At 39.7% G+C, this 20,926-nt stretch overlaps 1 protein-coding gene across 4 annotated transcripts in view; it reads right to left on the bottom strand.

The window, feature by feature from the left end:
- Positions 1-315: 315 nt before the first annotated feature.
- The window catches only part of LOC127580729 (suppressor of tumorigenicity 7 protein homolog), a 129,959-nt gene continuing 109,348 nt past the window's right edge, over positions 316-20,926 (bottom strand). For all 4 annotated transcript variants that reach the window (XM_052034527.1, XM_052034528.1, XM_052034526.1 and 1 more), the window contains exons 13-15: positions 20,562-20,654; positions 11,751-11,890; positions 316-758 (exon numbers count right to left, since the gene is read on the bottom strand). In XM_052034527.1, coding sequence (XP_051890487.1) covers positions 663-758; positions 11,751-11,890; positions 20,562-20,654 — 329 coding nt within the window. In that variant the 3' untranslated portion in view covers positions 316-662. The remainder of the gene's footprint in view (positions 759-11,750; positions 11,891-20,561; positions 20,655-20,926) is intronic.

A 20,926-nucleotide genomic window follows, 5' to 3' on the forward strand; every position in this document is an offset into this window, starting at 1 on the left:
TATCTATGAAATATTATAAAGGACAGAGTAAGTTAAATGCAACTGTAAAGTAGGACAAAGGGACACAGCCTCAAAATCAGAATTGATACCAGGAAAATTTTTACAAAAAAAATTGATCAGTAATTGGAATAAACTTCCAGAGAGTGTTGCCCATGTGAAAACCTTGGAATTATTTAAGAAACAATTGGATCTGGGGTAAAGGCACAACAGTAATTCTTTGGATAGATGAAATAAGATGGGCTACATGCCTTAGTTATTTATAATATTTGTGACTTTGTTTGTGATGGAAATAAAAGGGGTTCAGCCACATAGAGAGACATTGCACAAATTTAACTTTATTTTTTTCCCTTTTGATTTTCTGTCCATTTCTCCACTTTTGTGAGAAGAAATTGAAATAATTTCTCCTCAGTTCTTCGATAAAACGTTAACGTATCCAGACTTGGCAAAAATAACAGTGTATCCGACTTGCAGTAGTAGCATTCTCCTTGGCTTTGCCTTTGCTATGCCTTAGCCTGGCCAGTGTTCTGCTGCAAACTGACAGATCCACAGAGAAGGGGTGGGGTGGAGGAGGAGGGGGGCAGCAGGAGGATGGGGGTAGTGGTGGAGTTGCTGGATTAGGGGGAAGAAAGAGCACTGGATCTGTTCTTTATGAACCATTTCTGTCAGATTCGGGTCAGCAGGTGCCAAAAACTGGAGGGTAAGACACTCTCAATCTTCTCCATCATGAAGTTGAAGGGTGCAAAGAGCGTGCTGAAGAACTGTAAGACATTAAACAGTAAGGAAGTGAAGATTAGAGGTATCCTTATGATAAATACACAGAAACAATATTATAAAGCCACAAATATTTTTTTTGCCTCTTGTAGACATGTCGTACCATATGTCTGAGGGAAACATCAAATTTATTTGCAAAAATCATTTCCAGATTGTCAAATGACAATGAAAAACTGCATAATTACTGCTCTGGAATGAATTCACAGCAAACATGACCATCATAAAATTAACAGCAGTCTATAAGAAACTGTTTGAGATACAAGCAGTGGAAGGTTAATGGAACTTTTTTGTTCTGATTATCAGTATAACATTGGATGCAAGAATCAAAAGCATTAACTTTGCTTTAAGATCACAATAATACTGACGAGGAACTGTAAGCTGATCTGCTCAGTATAATTTTCTTTACACGAAAGATATTCTTGGCAGGAGGCTTAAATGATTTCAAGGTTTTTCACTTAAGACTATAGGATGCTGTGATGGGGCAGATGAATGGTAGGTTTCTAAATTAATGTACTGATCTATTGATGAGGAAAAATTATCTGGATTCTTGCAGGTTACAGGGTCAGGTAGATGGCATATGCAGGTTGACTGATCAAAAGTTTTTTTTTAATGATCTAAGTGCTGTAAATAAAGGAAAAAAAATCATCTTCTGAAAGTTACTTTCTTATGCAGCCAAGCTCACAGAATCATGCAATCAAATTCACAATATTAGCAAATGATTTGAGTTACTCAGCTGTGGCTCAGTGGGTACCATGTTCAAACCATCTCTAGATATCTCTGTCCATGAGCAGCAATGAAAATCTGAATGAGGAGTGTGAGATGAGTTACTTATGTGTTGGAATGTAAAACTAGCCCTTATTTATGGATATTGGTTTACATTTCAAAAAAAAAATCATTTGGACTTCCCCGCCAGGAAAAGGTTGGCCCCTGGTCACAACTGGCTACCTTCATGATACTGTGCCCTCCTGATCCTCTTTCTGGAGCCTTTTGGATTCTCCAATTTACACTTTCTATAACTGGTTTGTATCAGTGTTATTTAATTACAGAAAAATAAAGCAGCAGTGAAAAATAAACTAAAAGTATAGTTTGCAACTTTAACATTGAAGTTGTCTGAGACAGAATATTTGAGTAGCTTCTCTCCAGATCACATTCAATATGAACTGTTATTCAAGTGCCCCGAAACAGAGTGGCAGGAAATTGTACTAGTCTTTGGTTTATTTCCAATATTCACCATCCCTTTGCATTGAATTAAAGGGTGTATGTTTGGTGCAGGTTGTGGTGAAGGCTGAAGAATGTGGCATGATCTGACTAGCCTCCCACCTTGCACCCTCCAGGAATTAATTCATCCACACCTCTACCTATACCAAATCTCACACCAAGTCTTGTCTACTAATCTTAGTCATAAAGTCATACACCACAGAAACAGACCCTTCAGCCCACCATGTCTATGCTGTCCATCAAATACCCATCTTTACTAATCTCAGTTAAGAGCACTTGGTGCACAGCATTCCATACCTCGGCCATTCAAGTGCTCATCCAGATACTTTATAAATGTCGCGAGAGTATCTGCCTCTACCACATTCTTAGGTATGTACTTAATGAACTGCATTTGTCCCGAGTTTGGTAATGATTGATTATAAAAACCTTTATCTTTATTTTCAAATTCCTCCAGCTTCATCCCTCCCTGTTGTTGTAACCTCCATCATCCTTATAAACCTCAGATCTCCGCACTCGTCTGACTCTGGCCTCTTGCCCATTTCCATTGCTAACCCTTTAACTGCCTTGGTCTAGAATACACAAATTTCCTTCCTAACTGTACATCCCTCTCGACTCTTTTAAGATAGTCCTTAAAAGATGCTCTTTAATCAAGGTCAACTATCCTAAAGCCTCCAATGTGGCTCAGTAACAGTTTTGGTTAACACTCCTGCAGTACATTTTGCTCCTTTAAAGATGCTTTATAAATAAAAATTGTTGTCCAGCCAGTACGTAACTTAAGATCTAGCTCCTTAAATGTTAGCATGCACCTGCCACAAAGCAGCCTTTTGGCACTGACATTGAAGGAGAGTTGTCTGCTTAGCAATAAAAATAATTATGGTGCCTGTACCCCAAGCTGTGTGTCAAATTAAAGCTGGGCAACAGCCACATATCCTGAAATAAAATCACAAAGTGCTGGAAATGCTCAGCAGATCATACAGTATCTGTAGAGAGGAACAGGGCTAACATTTCAGACCTATCATCACTAATCCTGAGCTAGTATTCAGTAGTCTGACCTACGCATCTGAGAACACGAGACTGAATCCCATAATGGCAGATGGGGAAAATAAATTAAAGTAATTGAATGAAGATGGAGTAAAAAGCTATATTGACATTGGTAACTGTGAAATTATCTAACTGTCATAAAAATCAACCGGTTCACTAATCCGGAGACACAAGAGTCTGATGGAATCTGGAGCAAAAAACAAACTGCTGGAGGAACTCAGCGGGTCAGGCAGCATCTGTGGAGGGAAATGGACAGTTGAAGTTTTAGGTCGAGACCTTCAGTTGGCCAGTTAGGGATGGACATTAATTGCTGGCTTTCCCAGCAACATCTGCATCCTTTGAACAAATAAATAAAACAGAAGTGTCAATTTCCTCAAAGTGATAATGACAGAAACATCAGTTTTAATGATGTTAACTCTAGAGAGAGTGTGTGGTCTCTCTTTAATGTCTCAGCTGAGAGACAGCAGTTCCAACTGTGCAGCACCTCTTCAGCAGTGGACTGGGAGTTTGATCACTTGATCTTAGTACTGCAGCATGAGTGCCGTGAACTAATGATTCTTGAAAAAGTCAATTGGCTCAAGATCAAAACATCCTCTTTACTACTCTTGCTGGTCTCTCTGGCAAGGGAACAGGGAACAGATTCAACTTCCTTGAATTATTCCTGCAAGGTACTGAGGACAAATGCAAGAACACATTTAGATGACAGATGGGTAATGTTAATTGCAGCTTATGGAAGAGGCTGTATTAAACTCTTGTCTGTTTACTCCATACTTTCACTCAAGAAAACACTGAGGAACTGGTTGAAAGCTCTTGTGATTTTGAAATGTTGAGACTCCAACACTGTCCAAGCCTTTCTAAAATAGTCATCCAAGTTCGGCAAAGGACTCCAAGACTTAGAGCACATGTCTGAAATCTTCTCGATTCTGACGCGACAAGTAGGGCCAGTGACTTAATATTCATTACAACTTATTTATACTTTAATCAGACTACTCTTAACAACTTTTTCCAAAAGCCCTAGAGTAGGCTGATTACAGAGAATATACAAAACTGAAACAGACCAATCAGCCTGACAAGTCTGAGCCGAGGGTCAGACTTCTTCCATCTCATATCAGCTTTTCAACACGATTTTCAATACACCTTTCTCCCTTGTGTTTGTTGAGTTTCCTTACTAAAGGATGGAAATGGTTTGCATCACCTTTGGTTATGAGTTCTACACTATTATGCTCAGAGTAAAGAAATTCTTCCTTTTTCACATTGGCTTTATTAATCACAACCTAGCACCGATATAGCATATCGATTGTAAATGCTGGCTACAAGGGGGCTCTGTCCACAGAGTCAACATCTGGAGACCAAACTAGTAAGTTATGCAAAATGCAGCCATAACAAAGACAAATTTAAAAAGTGATTGACAAAATGCTTCAGCAGTTCCTGAACAGCCAGTGTGTGAACAATGCAAAAAATCAAACCTACATGTCTGATCTGATTACAGACAATCTAAACCCAACTCGAGACCAAGGATTTGTAATCGTTTAGGTGCCCTACCCAAATCCAACATGTATAGTTAGGTCCCATTAGTCTCGGGTCAGGTTTATAAGGCCACTGTCACAAGCGTCCAGCCTTGGAAAGGCCGGCAATTGCAAATAAGACTGTGGCTCTGCCTAGCAACTGAAACAACACACTGTGTAGAGCACCCAACATTTCATAGAACATAGAACATTACAGCACGGTATAGGCCCTTCGGCCCACAATGTTGTGCCGACATTCTATCCTGCTCTAAGATCTATCTAACCCTTCATAGAACACTACAGCACAGTACAGGCGCATTTCACCAACCAACCATGTGCACCTTACCCTGTCCTCTGCGCTAGAGGTACTGGCTCGACTATTCAGCATAGCTCCTTACTCCAGTGCAACAATAGGCTGAAGGAAAGGTAGTGCAAGAATGGGTCTGGTCTCTGTTCCAAATTAGCTCAGAAGGAACAAAAAACAAACTGCTGGAGTAACTGGATGAAGGGTCACGACCTGAAATGTCGACTGGCCATTTCCCTCCACAGATGCTGCCTGACCCGCTGAGTTCTGCCAGCAGTTTGGTTTTTTTTGCTCCAGATTCCAGCAATTGTGGTCTCTTGTGTTTCTAGCCTAGGAGGAACTTTCTTGGTCCAGCAGGAGGGAGATTGGGAGCTGCAGGAGACACAAGACAGACTGCAGCTACTGGAAATCTGGAGCAAAAATGCTGGAGGAACTCAGCAGGTCAGGCAGCATCTACAGAGGGAAATGAACAGTTGATGTTTCAGGCCAAGACCCTTCATCAGGATTTCATTAGATTGGGAGCAGGCCGTATAATTGGAGTGCTAGTTTAACCTTCAGTCTGGCATATTGCAACCTTCTGGACCCTATATCGATGTCTCCAATTTTAGGTAACTCATTTTTTCTTTCCGTCTGCATATGAACTGGCCATTTCTGCCTGTCATTATTTTGGCTCAGTTTTTCTCTTTCTATTAGTATAGTCTGGACTACTGGGCATGTCCCACAATGCTGCCATAAGCAACACCTAACACAGACAAGAAAGCATTGTGGGCTTCTAACTACCACCTTAAGCCATTTGGTTTTAATTCTACCCATTCCTCCCTAACCTTCTCTGCTACTGAAAAATAACTTGTCTTTTCTCTTTCCAGTTCTGACAAAACATTTAGAATCTTAAACATTAACAATTCCTTCTTCTACAGATGCTGCCTGACCCATCAAGTATTTCCAGCATCTTGTGTTTTTATTTCAGATTTCCCACATCTGCAGGTTTATTGATTCTGGTTTAATTCCCATTGAATTTCTTTTGATTCACTTTGCAAAATGCTGAATTTTTGGTAATGGAGTCGATCAGCAAAGATTAGTGCATTTATATATAAAGAGCCGGCCCAATCTGACCTGAGCCCAAGGATTTTTTATACATTGGACCTGAACCATAACACATAGTCAAGTCCTGTGGGCTCAGATCAGGTATGCAGACTCGAATCTACACCTAGTAAATGACGGAAAGGACTACTAGGTGCCATACAAAATAGGCAGGCATTGATTAAGAGCCTACTTTATTCTACGGACACAGAGGAGTACGACTCAAAGATATACAGTAAAACTCTGATAATCTGGCACGTTCATATCTTTTTCAGATTCTCCAGACTACTGGACATTATTGCTATTAATACTCAACTCATTTTTAATTCACTTCTCTTAGATGTTATGCAGCGTTAAAATAAATCTTATAGTGAACCAGGTGGGTTGAAAGGGAGCACAAGAAACAGGGCCCCCGGTGAGAGGAGAGGGAGCACAGGAACTGGGCCCTGGAGAGTGGAAAGGAGTGGGGCAAACATTACCTGGTGAGCTACATGCTCCCTCCCATTGGGATTTCAGAATAGTAGGTTATTGAAGTTTTAAGTAGATAGTGTGTTTTTCAAACCTAGCATGATTTGATACAAGGAATGACATGTTGTGGTAAGTGAAGATGATGGAGAAGAAAGTATCTTTTACAGGAAATGTAGATAAATATTTCAAGCAGGAGAGAGAAAGGGAGTGAGGCATAATTTTAGATTGTTCTACTTTGTTTCAACTGGAATTCTTCTTAGAAACAATAACAACTTTATTCCTTAGGCTGAAACATAAGTAATAGCTTTATTTGAGACTGTTACCTTCTAACCCTGATACATTGTGAAGCATAAGATGCGTGATCGTCAGCATGAGTTAAACTAGTGCCTTGACCCAGCATGAACCCCTTGACCTTCCCTGACAAGCCTGTAACTGAATCTCAGTGCAAAATAAACTCTTGTTACACATGGACATAATGAAACTCTAGGCACATCAGAAAGTAGTGGAAGTGATCAACATTCAATAGAAATTCACAGCACAGTGGAGACAGTTTCTGCCTGTGCTGCTTCTTTCCAATCACCTGCTCTTTCCCAAGAATATGCTTATATTTCCATTTTGAGCAAATATTGAATTTCTCTTTGAATCTGCTTTCTTCACCCTTTCAGGTTGTGCAAGGCAGATCATAATAACAAACTTTGCAAAAAGTACTCATCGCAAATCTTCTGACATCTCAATCCTCTGGTTTGAGACCTTTCATTCAGTGTTAGCTATTACTCCCGATATAGTCGACCAAACTCTGCTCCAAGAATAGTTCCAGGTTACATAGAACAGTACAGCACAGTATGGGCCACGACGTTGTGTAGACCTATATAAACACCTACTCCTTGATCAATCTAACCCTTCCCTCCTACCAGCCCATAACCCTCCATGTTTCTTATATCCATGTGCCCATCTAAGAGTATTTTAAATGTCCCTGTTGTATCAGCCTCTACCACCATCCCTGGCAGTGCTTTTCAGGCACCCACCACTCTCTGTGTAAAAAAAAAACCTACCTCTGACATATCCCCTATACTTTCCTCCTCTGACCTTAAACTGATGTCCTCTGGTATTGGCCATTGCCACCCTGGGGAAAAGGTGCTGGCTGTCCACTCTATCTATTCCCCTCACAATCTTGTACACCTCTATCAAGTCACCTCTCATCCTGCATTACTCCAAAGAGAAAAGCCCTAACTCGCTCAACCTTTCCTCATTTGACATGTTCTCCAATCCAGGCAGCATCCTGGTAAATCTCCTCTGCATCCCCTCTAAAGCTTCCACATCCTTCCTAAAATGAGGCAACCAGAACTGAACACAATACTCTAAGTGTGGGCTAACTAGAGTTTTATAGAGATGCAACATTACCTCGCAGCTCTTGAACTCAATCCCCTGACTAATGAAGGCCAGCACACCATACGATTTCTTAACCACCCTATCAACTTGCGCAGCAACTTTGAGGGATCTATGGACTTGGACCCCAAGATCCCCATTCCTCCACACTGCTAAGAATACTGCTATTAACCTTGTAGTCCACCTTCAAGTTTGTTCTTCCGAAGTGTATCTCTAGATTCTCTAATTTCTCCTTACAAATACAGGTACTTAAGTTATATCATGCTGTTAAATCTTTGCAGTCCCACCAAGGCCTGACACCCTTCCTAAAATGCAGAGCCTGGGACTGGACACAATGCTATGCATCTGACCACTGATCTATTGGGTTTAGTTCAACTTTCTCTGCTCTCACACATTCAGGAACTGCCACAGCATCCACGATCAACATGCCGAAGACTTCCATTACTACAGGAGACCTGCAGTAAGAGCTTTGCTTCAACTTAGCAGCAGCAGCATTAGGATTTGAAAATGCTTTGCTGTGCAGTCTTTGATCAGCTCTCACCCAGGACAGTCAATGTGTATTTTTAAAATAAATGCTCTGTAAAGAGTCAAAATGGTAGTCATCAAGAGGATGATTGGGCACTTATCAGGTGTCCAAAATTAGGGACTATTAAATCTAAAAATAAATCAGAAGAAACCTCTTGACTTAAATAGTGAGAGAGCATGGAACTTGCTACAACATGGAGTGGACGTGGCACATGTCATAAACACAGTTAAGGGAAAGATATATAAATGTATGGGGCAATGAGGAATAGAAGGATGCAGAGACAGGATTACATGAAATAGTATGCAAAGGTACTTATGTGTGATACAAATGCTGGCAGGTGGTTACTTTTGCTCTGAGGAGTACAAGCAGCAACATTCATGAACGGAAGAAGAAAAAATACTTTCAAGTGATTTTGACTACTCAGGAAGGGTTAATTATGCCATGCCATTTCATTTCATTGATGAGTGCCAATTGCGAAACATGCCTCAGGTGTGCTTTTGAATTGTGGTTCACTGCTGGTCTGACTAGTTTGAATTCCTTTCCTCTGAATCTGATCGCACCTTAGGGAAAATTAGGTTAAAATGGGAGCTCTGGCCTGTTTAATAATGAATTTAATTTGTAAATAAAACACCAACAAAAATTAAGGTCTTCTGCAGAATGACCCATGATAACACCTTGATGGCTCGGCGTTATTGATCTCAGCCTCACAGAATTGCTATTCTATGAGTTAGTCTCAACTAACAACTTTATAAAATAACATTAACATATTAAGTAACCCAAAGCATTACACAGAAGCATTATCAGGCAGCACTTGGTACTGAGCCATACAAGGAAATATTAAAGCTGATGTCTAAAAGCTTGGTCACACAGCTAAGTTTTATAGACGGTCTCAAAGGCGGAGACCATCTATAAAAGAGACCTTTAAGGGAGGGAATTCCAGAGCATGGGGCCTTGGCCACTGAAGCCACTGCTTCCAAAGACAAAGTAATTAAAATCAGTGATGCATAAGAGGCCAGAATTGGCAGAACACAGATATTTCAGAAGGTTGTAAGGGGTTCCAGAACTAGGGAGGCAAAGCCTTGAAGGGATCTGAAATCCCAGATGAGACTTAAGAGGGAGGTTAATGTGGGTCAATGTGCACAGGAGCAATGAGTGAAACAGACTCAGTGCATGTTAGATAAAGGCAGTGTTTTGGGTTAAGTTAAAGTTTATGGAAGGTGGTCAATGGGTACTCAGCCAGGAATGTATTGAAACTGTCAGGTTTAGCAGTAACTAAGGCAACGATGAAAATTTCAAGCGATGAGCAGCCTTTGTTGAAAGAATTACCCCTTGGCATGTGTCCTGAACTTGACCCTCAGTGAGGATGCAATGCTCAGCCCATGAGTTCACAGAATGGTGCAACAATAAATTACAGAAGATGGCCACTCAGTTCATTATGTCTGTGCCAACCTTTCCCTGCAGCTATCCAAATTGTTGTTTCAATTATCCTATTAAATCAGAATTTACACCTGAAATATTTCAGCCTTGAAGACTGTAAATAAAATTGAGCATTGCCAGAAAAAAATTTCAATTCAGTAAATAGACAGGAATAATACAAACTAAGCAATTTCATTATATACTACAGTAATTATCCAACTGTGGTGGGATTCATACTTCAAATAAACAGATGGCCTTACTCAAACCTGCTCATGTGCTCATACACTAACTTACCAGTATCACAGTTGTTTCATCCAAAGCATTCTTTTGCATTGAAATATGTACTTATATTTAACAAAACCTAACTGTTAATGGTACAGTGCAAAGAAGGCCATTGTTTCCCCATTAATCACGGAAGGCCTTGACCTAGGGCGTGCAGAGACAAACCAATTATTTTATGCTGCATTGTGCTGCAATGCCATTCCACAAAACATGCTTGCAAAAAGCAAGGGGAGTTTACATGGATCTGGTTCCTGCTCCCAAGACTGCTCTGGTTAGTTTCACACTGGCTAACTAGTGGAGTCAGCACATTCTAGAAACTTCTCTTTACCCACCCTCCCACCCCCTCTGGATTGTAGGACTCAGCTATTAACCACCACTGCCACCCTGCTGTTAATACTCCTTGTGAAGACAGAAGATTTATTGGAGAATTACCAACAGCCACACATGCATTGACCCTGTTTTATTTCACGCTACGATGCACATTACAACCCGTGCTGAACATTGCCAAAATATTGATTGCTTCATCCACACTAAATGTAAACTCAATAGCACCTTCTTGCTGTTTAATACTGAGAGATGTTGGCTACTGCTTGTGTAGTATAGTAATATTTGTTTTAGTTTATAAAGTAATACCTCAACTGATTTTTTCTTTGCTAACATCCCACATCTAACTCCCAGCAAGCTTCAGAACTGCAAACCATGTCTCGAGCCTCCAGTCATTTATTCTTACCCATGCATACACTTTCATGACTGAGTCTTAAATAGGTTAACTGGCTATGCCCAGCAACTGCAAAACAACCCACCCTGACCCACCACAGGAGCAAAAGACAGAGATAAGTAATTTCACAGCCAACAGATCAGATCAAAGCTCTGCAACCATATCACATCCAGATGTGAATGGTGGTAGACAATTAAACAACTAACAGTTAGAGGTTCCAAGAATATTCCTATCCTCAAGATGCCACGCCATCTCTTAAACATGTTCCTTTTGAAAAGAACACAGCTCATCTAATTCAACGGCATTTTCCCCAGCCTAACCCTTCAATTTTCTAATCAAAATCTATCATTCTAAGTTAATATAGTCAATAGTGAAGCATCCACAGTCCTCTGGGATAGAAAATTCCAACCATCCAAAACGCTGAAGGATCTTCTTTCTATTTCGGTACCAAATAGCCAACTACTTAACCTGAGACTGTAACTCCCTGGTTCTACACTCCACAGACATAATGAGTTGCCTCTCCACACCTATTCTAGGCAGAAAGGGAAAATTCTTTGGTATTACAGGATAATCTAGTAACTAAAGTAATTAACAAGCAATTCAATCTGTTAATGATCCTGGGAAGTGTAACCAATACATTAAATATAGTGGAGATACTTAAGGATACTTGGGAGATGGAAAATGAAAAACCTAGATTAGGAAATGATTTTCAATCTAAGAATACTAGAATTCTTTGCAAGAGTATTAAAGGATATGGAGCGAAGATAGAGTTAAGCTCAATTACAAAGAATAGCAGAGACAACACCAAGAGTGCAATAGCCTCTTCTTTTTCAAAGATCACCAAAGTCAAAATGTTACCTTCACTTTTCCCTTTCAGATGCAGGTAGACCTCCTGTTTGTTTACTGATTCAAATTTCCAACATAATTTCAGCTGCCCATTTTCCATGTTTTACTTAATGATGGTTAGAAAATAGGGTATGTACACAAGCAAGATGTCAAATATTAGTGGCTGGAAGTACAGCTAGCAGTACTTACAGCTTTAGCAAAGACTCCCATAAGTTCTGGAAACTGGTGTGTGAGAAGTGCCAACATCGCAGTGAATGAACACAGCCCTGCTGTGAACAGGATAAAGAATGGGAGCTCCTTCTTCGGATACACTGAAACTTCATGGAAAGCTGAGGAGACAGAAACAAAACAAAAACAGTCATTCACTTTAAAAATGCTTTTTAACTGCTTTTGATTAACAAATTCTCTTTATAAACATAGATGTTTGTTCATGGGGCTGAGTTACATTGAGAAGGCCCATTTATTGCCTATTTCTAGTTGCTCTAGAGGAAGGTTGGATGGGCCTTCTCAGAATCAGAATTATTATCATAGACTTATTTGTTGTTTTGCAGCAGGACCAGAGCACAGACATAAAATTACTATAAAATTACAAAAACAGTGCAAACAAAGGAATAATGAGGTAGTGTTCATGGACCATTCAGAAATCTGATGGTGGAGCGGAAGAAGCTATTTCTGAGTCGTTGAGTGAGGGTCTTCAGGTTCCTGTACCTCCTCCTTGAACTAGTTTAGTCCTTGTGATGATGGTTAGGCAAGTCCAGCTCACTGACAATCAAGAAATATTTTTAAGTTATTTCAGCTAACAACTACCGCTTTTTGTGGGGGAGAGACCTATACTTCCATTCATTATGCCTGGAATAGAGCTCCTCAATTGCCTACTTCAGGTCTAAAGTCCTTTGGCCTTTGAAAACTATTACCCTAGAAATTCCTTTCAAAATCTTAAAATAAAACTTCAGTTAAACAAATCCTTAACCTTTTACATTCCAGAGACTAAAGGCCAATTTTATACAATTTCTGCTCATAACCTAACCCTTGGAACTCTGGTAACATGCTGTAAATCTACAATGCCCTTTTTCCAAGGCCAATTAATCCTCTCTAGTACTGTACACAATATTCCAGATGTAGTCTAACAGGACTTCACAAAACGGTAACAAAACCTCCTGCACTTTATTTTCTAGCCCTCTAGTTACAAAGCCTAACATTCTATTACCACCTTACATTAATTTCTGTGCCTGGTCATTAAAAAAGGATGGATTTTTGTGGCAAAGAGTTGTCTATTCATTAGCCACTTGCAAGGTAATGTTTTGGGAAAGCACTCAGACCCAAGCCTGGTAGTCTCACTTATTTCCACTTCTGAAGGGAGACTGGGGAGAAATCCTCCTACCTTCCTAATTCACAAATGCAACAGCAATTCAAACAACATTATTCTACTCCAAGATATTCATCCCAAATGCACTTTTCTGAATTGCAACTGTACTTATACAAACACATTGATTAATTTTGTAAAAGCTAGTTTAGGAAAACAGACGAACAATGCATATAGCAGGATTAAAAAGAGACCTCCATGGCCAGAACTGCCTCATAATGCTGTGCTATGACCACTCAGGTAAAGGATCAAACAAAATTTTAACAAAGGTAAAGAACAGTTCTTCTGTTACAGAGCCATAGAGAGATACAGCAATGGAAACACGCCCTTCAGCCCACCAAATCCACGCTGACCATCAAGCACCATACACTAATCCTATAATAATCCCGGTTTTATTATTCTCCCCACATTTCATCAACCTCCCATATTCTATCACTGAGCTACATACTAGGGGCAATTTACAGCAGCCAATTAACCTACCAACCTGCACATCTTTGGGATGTGGGAGGAAACCAGAGCACCTGGAGGAAACCCATGTAGTCACAGGGAGAACACGCAAGCACCACAGATCAGGATTGAACCCAGGTCTCTCGTGCAGTGAGGCGGCAGCTCCATTAGCTGTGTTGTTATGGCTTAAAAAGTAAAATCTAAATCAAAACTCTACTTGACAGCAGACCACAGTGCTAACACTTCTGCCATAAGGCATTTTTCAATGCAAATACAAAGTGATTCTTGGTGCAAGCTGCGGTCATGTTCTGGTCCATGGTGCTACCATATCATAATCAGAATCTCCCTGTAGATTGATGTGGTGGGAACACAATCAAGCAGGAACAAATTGTTTCCATTCCGTTACCCTCTGTTCTGAACAGTAAGTCACACACACCTGAAATGCTGACCTGAGTCTTATCTTCCAGATGCCAATGAACTGATTATTTACGTCCAATACTATTGGATTTCTTTCTGACTCCTTAATTTTCCTTGATTGCATGAAAGTATCGTTTCATAATCTCAGATAAAATTATAAATTACCCTTAAACCACTTTTCTTTTCCATTTCTGGTCCAAGTATTTTCAGAGAAACACTGAATACAATGGTGGAATACAACTTCAAAACCTACATTTAATAGTGGGAATCAATTTTAATTTTTTCCAACCGCTTTCTGGCTAGTAGTCAGTCAAACAGAAAGATCTATGGGGCAGGAAGGTCGCACCTGGGAGGTGGGTGAAAGAGATGGTGAGAGAATAGTGGTGTATGATGTAGGTCACATGTCTGATAGATTGGGGCAGGAGAGAGGGGGAGGACAAAGCCTGGAAAAATGATTGGTGTAGGGTGCCGGTTTGGTAGCACAGGGTCTAAGCGGGGAATGATTGTAGTATGTTGAACTGAAGGGGCGAAGGGAAGGAAGGGTGTGGCAAGGTAGCTGATGGTCTTGTGTGTCCTGGGGGAATGGGCCTGTAGTCATTCAAACAGCTACAAATTTTATAAATGGAATATTAAAATATTTAAAGCAGAAATCTACATTTGTATTTTGAACCCCCCTCAATGCTTACTGGTACTTTTCCCATCTTTATTTTTTGAGCCTTCTTCCTTTCTCTTTTCCATCTATTCTTTCTTGACACCTTTCTGGAGCCAAGCTAAACAGTGAGCAATAAAGTGGCTGTCCAGATTCTCGGCTGAAGTAGTCCTATCATGCTTATTTTCTCAAAGGAAATGACAAACCCTTAAAAACCACAGGCATCCAAGATTATTTAATTTTCAGACAATCAGGGTTTCTGACATATGTGCAAGTCTAGGAATCTAGACTGAATAGAGGAGATCAAATACAGGAAACCAAAGTTTGTATAAATTAAACTATTAGATCTCCCTAAGTACTTCACTGGCAGTAAAGCTTTTGGGATATTGATGTGCTATATAAATGCAGGTTAGTTCTCTTGCATTTCAAGGTCTGGTGTGTTAATAATTGGCCACAGTGATCAATGTTGTGGCTGAATGCAAAAACGTTGAGACCCCCAGCGCTATTCATATCATATAAACCCTTAAGTACCAATCCAGGAAGGCACAGATTATTAGATGAAAAAAAAAACCTTTAACTAGAGATATTTGAAGCAACAAAGAATGGGAAAAATAAGATATAAAACTAAACATTACAGGAATAGCGGAGCAGGGACTTGGGATTGAGATCCATGAATTTTTAAGCTGCAAATATAAATCAAAGTGGCTCTTGATTTTTAAAAAGGTACAAAAGCAGGGATGAAGTGTTTTAGTTATTAGGAGAGACCAGAGAAACTGGGCCACCATTCCTCCTGGCAGGAAAGATGAAGCGCTGATCAACTGGAAATTTTCAGAATTATGGAGGAAGTTAAGAAGTTAAGTAAGATAAAAATAAACTCCCTGTGCCTGTCACCAGGAGCAAGAGTGAACAGGATACTTTTTAAATAGTTTTTTTTAGGATGTGTAAACTTTGGCCTTAGACAGTGCTGAAGTAGAAAGATTAGTTTTGAAAATGTTTAAATGGGAATGGGGACAAATTGTGGCCAAGGAAATAATTTGTTCAGAGCGCTGGCACAGGCACACGAGCTGGTCCTCATTCAGTGCTGGAAGATTCAATAACCATGAAGTATTGTGAGCTGTGGTGAGAAGGCAGTGGCGTACATTGAACAGGAAAGGACGTCATTTATACACCTCTGTCCTAATGAGAAAAACATACCTGAAATACTGACCTATAATAATCTTACAAGAAAAATAAATGACAGAGAGATCAACGTTACATTTTCTGTTACAAACTTGCTTGTGGTTGCAATTTTTTTTTAAATGCAGGTGTGGCAGTGGTACAGGATGGATGCCACAATTTTCTTTCCAAGAAATAATATCTTCCTTTAGCCATCATGGTTAGAATGTGGATATTCAAGACACATAATAAAGATGTGTATAAGGGAAGCAATAAAAGTGTGAAAGAGAGAAAGGAAAAGAAGGATGTGGTGAGACAGTGAGATGACTTTTGTTAGGAGGAGGATCTTGTGGAACAACGTCCAGTTGAATCAAATGGCCTCTTCATGTGCTTTAAATTCTATACAAGCTGATGACTGTGTATTTGGCTGATGGGAAGAAGTTCATAGGCATTCTCAATTGAACTGTAAGGTACTGCTGCTGCACTTCTTACCATTCTGGTTCAGCAAACCAGATTTCAAGAATATTCCATTTGAGCAATGAGATCAAATTCTTAATCAAATGACTGCATGAACCCCATGTCTCAGGGAGTAATTCACTTTCTACCAGCCCAACATCTGTTCAAAACAGGAAATACAACTACCCAATAGGTTTTTGTAGATGCCTCTGAAAGTCATCCTCGGTTACTCAAACACCAGTGGACAAGCAGACATGTGCACACACACACATACCTCTTCAGCCATAATATACAAACAGCAAGAGCAAAGCAACTGTTTGAATAAAAACAGATACAACCATTGAACACTGAGGCTAAAGGAAATACAGTGCATGGTTAATACAGAAAATACCCCTGATCTTTCCTGTAGCGTGTACCTGTGCCCTGAAGCATTTCCTTTATAAACTGAAGCAGAGCATCCAGCTCCCAGATTGATAAGGCACAGGTTTTAAGCTTCATAATAATATATTAAGCCTTTAAAATAACTTCAGTATTACAAAGGGCCCCCGAATTCTACCTCACTCATTTAGTGATTAAAATGTTCACTTAACCGAGCATAATTTTAGATTTATTTACTCAACAGTAAAACCAAAAACCCTTTTACTGCTGCAGTATGCCAAGAATTTTCAATGCGATCTGTCTCAATGTTTTTTTTAAACTTAATTACTGAAGAAAAATTCAAAGCTAAAGCTACAGATATGATCATGGAAACAGCATTTTTCAGTGATTTTCTTCAGAACTTGATAAACTTTAACTTAAAACAATTTCAAATTTCTATAGTGTGTCCTTTCATGCAGGACATCCCAGAGCTGTGCAGAGCAAGGGAGAGGTGGATCAAAAGTCAAGAGAGAGGGGAAGTGTTCAGGTGAGCACTCAAAAGCAAGACTGAAGAGAAAGGTGGGTGAAAAAGTGAAGAAAGTTAGGGATGGACTTGGGGGCACAATGTTTAAAAGAGCAACATGCCAGTGGTACAGTGGAGTTGATGACCGAGGGCATATTTCCAATAGGGATGTTGGATCAAAGATATCTGGGGATACATGTACATAGTTTGTTGAATGTAGCTGGCTAGGTTGAGAAAGTGATTACAACAGCATGTGGGATCTAGGCTTCACGTATAAAGTACAAGAGCAAGAAAATTAAGAAGAATTCAGAGTCATACAGCATGGAAACAGGTCCTTTGGCCCAAGTCTGATCATCGAACACCCACTTACACTATCCTACATTCATCCTATTTTTCTTATTGCCCCCACAATTTCATCAACTCCACTCAGATCCTACCACTAACCTACACACTAGGGGCAACTTAAAGTGGCCAATTAACCTACCAACTCACACATCTTTAGTATGTGTGAGGAAACCGAAACTGCCACAGGGAGAACGTGCAAACTCCACACAGACAGCCCCCGGGGTCAGGAGTGAACCTGGGTCTCTGGCACTGACACAGGCACTGAGCTGTCCACTTTGTGGAGCAATCTAAAAATAGGGATTTAAGACAAACAAGATGTGTTTTTTTTTGAGTGTTGTAAATCTTTAGAACTCTTTTCCTCAAAGGCAGAGGTAGATAGACACTCGTTAAGGGGCTACTGAGGGTAGATGGCAGTGCAGAATTAAGATTAAAATCGGATCAGGCATCATATTAAATAGAAGAGCAGAGCTGAGCAGCCAAGCGGCCCAATTTTTATGTTCATACGTAACATTGAATGGGCTGCACCTGCAGCATTGTGTCCAGTTCAGGGCACAGTACTGTAGGAAAAATGTGAAGGCTTTAGACAGAGTACAAAAGAGATTTACCAAAACAATTCCAGGGACAAGGGAGTTATGTGGATAAATTGGAGAAGTTGGGATTGTTCTCCTTGAAAAAATGGAGGTTGCGAGGAGATCTGATAGAGGCATTTAAAATCGTGGAAGTTACAGACAGAGCAGTGAGAAATTATTCCCATTGCAGGAGGGGTCATATATCTAGGGACAGTGAATTAAGATGAGCAGCCAGTGGTTAGTACCTGGAATGCACTGCCAGGGGTAGTACTGGACGAAGACTCAAATGTAGCATTCAAAAGGGATCCGAGTAAGTATCTAAAAGGAAAGAATTTGCAGGGCAAAAGGGAAAGGGAGCTAGTTGGATTGCTCTTATGTACAGCCAGTATAGACTTGACAGGCTGAATAGCTTACTTCCATGCTGCAACCATTCTCTGATTTTGAGGATGTGTGTTCATGCAGAATTTGGAAAATTCAGAAGGAACTTTCACCTGTGCATTGATTAAAGAAAATATGTATAGATTTGTTAAATGTTAATTTTATTTTGATGAAGTAACCGAGAGAGACACAATGGGGAAATGCAGCTGATATGGGATATATGGACTTTGAAAAGGTGTTTGATAAGGTCCTGTATAATAGGTTTTTAATTAGGATTGAAGTCAATAGAATAAAAGGAAATGGAGGAGTATGTCCATGGAGTAAAAGGGATTGAATATTGGTTAATAATAGTAAATAGTATTATGTTGGCTTAATAATAGTAAACAGAGTAGAGTGGAAGTTTTTTTGGACTGGAGGGAAGTGTAGAGTGAGATTCCCTTGGGGTTGATAATGACACCACCGCTTTTCTCCATCTATAATAATGACTTGGACTTGAGTGTACAGGACAAAAACTGCAAGACTGAAGATGATACAGAACTTGGAAATATTGACTCCAAGGAGACACAGACTTTGTTGAATGGGCTGATAGGGGGCACATGAAGTTTAATGCTGAGAAATGCAGTGTTACATTTTAATAGGAAGAATGAAAAGAGGCAATACAAGCTAAAGGGCAACATTCTAAAGTGGGGTACAAGAAGAGAGAGATCTGGGGGTATGTGTGCATAGTTGATTGGAAGTGGTAGGGCAGGTTAAGAAAGCTGTTGAAAAAGCCCAAGGAACCCAGGGCTTTATAAACACAGGGAAAATGTACACGACCAAGGAAGTCTTTAATGATTCAGCCAATTTAATAATGTTGCATCCCATTCTTGGTGCCACACTTCAGGAAAGATGTATAGGTCAGAGAGGGCACAGAAGAGGACTAATGGATGAACGACTTCAGAGATATTGATATCACTGCCATTTAATAATATCTTGGCTGATAATAGCCTTGACACCACATTTCTAGTCACCACATTAACCTTTAATTTCCTTGCTTATCAACTATCTATCTACTCTGCTTTAAAAATATTCAAAGACTCCTGCTTCTACCTTTGAGGAGAGTTCCAAAGACTGTTGTGAATACTTGGAAAAGAGCTGCCTTAGGAGGTAATGGAGTCAGATACTATTACAATGTTTAAAAGGCATTTGGACAGGTATTTGGATAGGAAAGGTATGGAGGGACAAGAATAAAGGCAAGAGAACCTAAATTGACATGAGAAAAACATTTTTATGAAGCAAGTGGTTAAAGTCTGGAATGTACTGTTGGGATGGTAGTGAAGGCAGATTTAATTGCTATGTTCAAAAAGAACTGGCTAAGTATCGAAACGAAAGAATTTGCATGGCTATCAGAAGGTGGGGAGCAGAACTAGCTGGATTGTTCTTACATAAAGCCAGTACAGACTCAATGGACGGAACAGCCTCCTTCCATGCTATAACTATTCTGTGACATTGTGCAGCACTATAGCATTCATTTACTTTCCAGCCAATGAATTACTTTTGAAGTATATTCTGGTAAACTGGGCATACAATTTGCACATAGCAAGAGCTCACAAAAGACGAATGACCAGTTAATCCATTTATTTTTGGGTTCATAAATAAAATACTGCAGATGCTAGAAATCTGAAATTAAAAAAAAACAGAAAATGCTAGAAATCCTCAGCCAGCATCTGTGGGGGGAAACAAAATATAGTTTACATTTCAGGTCATCAACCCAAAACATTAACTCAGTTTCTCTTTCCACTGATGCTACTTTTATTTTTAACATTTTGTGTTTTTATTTGTTTTGTGGTATTGATAGAGGATTAAACGCTGTTCAAGGTATTAGGGAACTTGCCTGCCCTTTACAAAATATAGCCGTCTTGTTTTCTGTTTACTGATGAAGACTGAGACACAATTCAACATCATCCAGAAGAAGACATCTCCCACAGTGGGATACCCTCAAAACTACACTCAGAGTGTTAGCCTGGATCACATGCTGAATGCTGAGGACAGAATGAGGGGATTGTAAGAATTTGCACCAGTCAGAACAAAAGTTATAAGAATTAAAATAAAATGTAGTTTGCAGAGAATAGAAGCAGCTAAGGAAATTTTGGTAAGTTGAACCTTGAGTTGAGGAAGTTATGAATCGGGGTTTCAGCAGCTTTGAAGTTGAGATTGGCACAGGTGGAGAAGGAACACAATAACATTTTATTACTTTATTAAAACATGACTTTTATTTAAAATTCTATTCAAGGTTCTGCTAAATTAGAGAGAAAAGCAACAATCTTCATCAAGGTATAAAAGGTTGAATCATAAAACGTACATGGCAGTAACTCTCGGTCTGCTGTTTCTGTGCAGCTGGGATATGGATAGAAAAGATGACCTTTCTCCAAGGGATATGGGATCATTCGAAAAGCTGAAAGTAGAACAGTAACACAGATAAGATACACAGTATTCAGTATAATAAACCACAGATGTTTCTGCAATGCCACAATCTCCAGTGTGAATGTTTCTCTTCTTGAGATTCTGGGTATTAGCGATCAGAGTGAAAAAGGGTCTGGTTTTACATAACTGACCCTCAGACGAGGTAAACTTGACATATGCCATGTGTGTTTATGAATAATCGAGCATACACTGTCTACACAACTTGATGTAATCAAGGAACCAATCACAATACCAAAGTCAGTT

The sequence above is a fragment of the Pristis pectinata genome, chromosome 20, assembly GCF_009764475.1.
Source record: "Pristis pectinata isolate sPriPec2 chromosome 20, sPriPec2.1.pri, whole genome shotgun sequence".
Classification (NCBI taxonomy): domain Eukaryota; kingdom Metazoa; phylum Chordata; class Chondrichthyes; order Rhinopristiformes; family Pristidae; genus Pristis; species Pristis pectinata.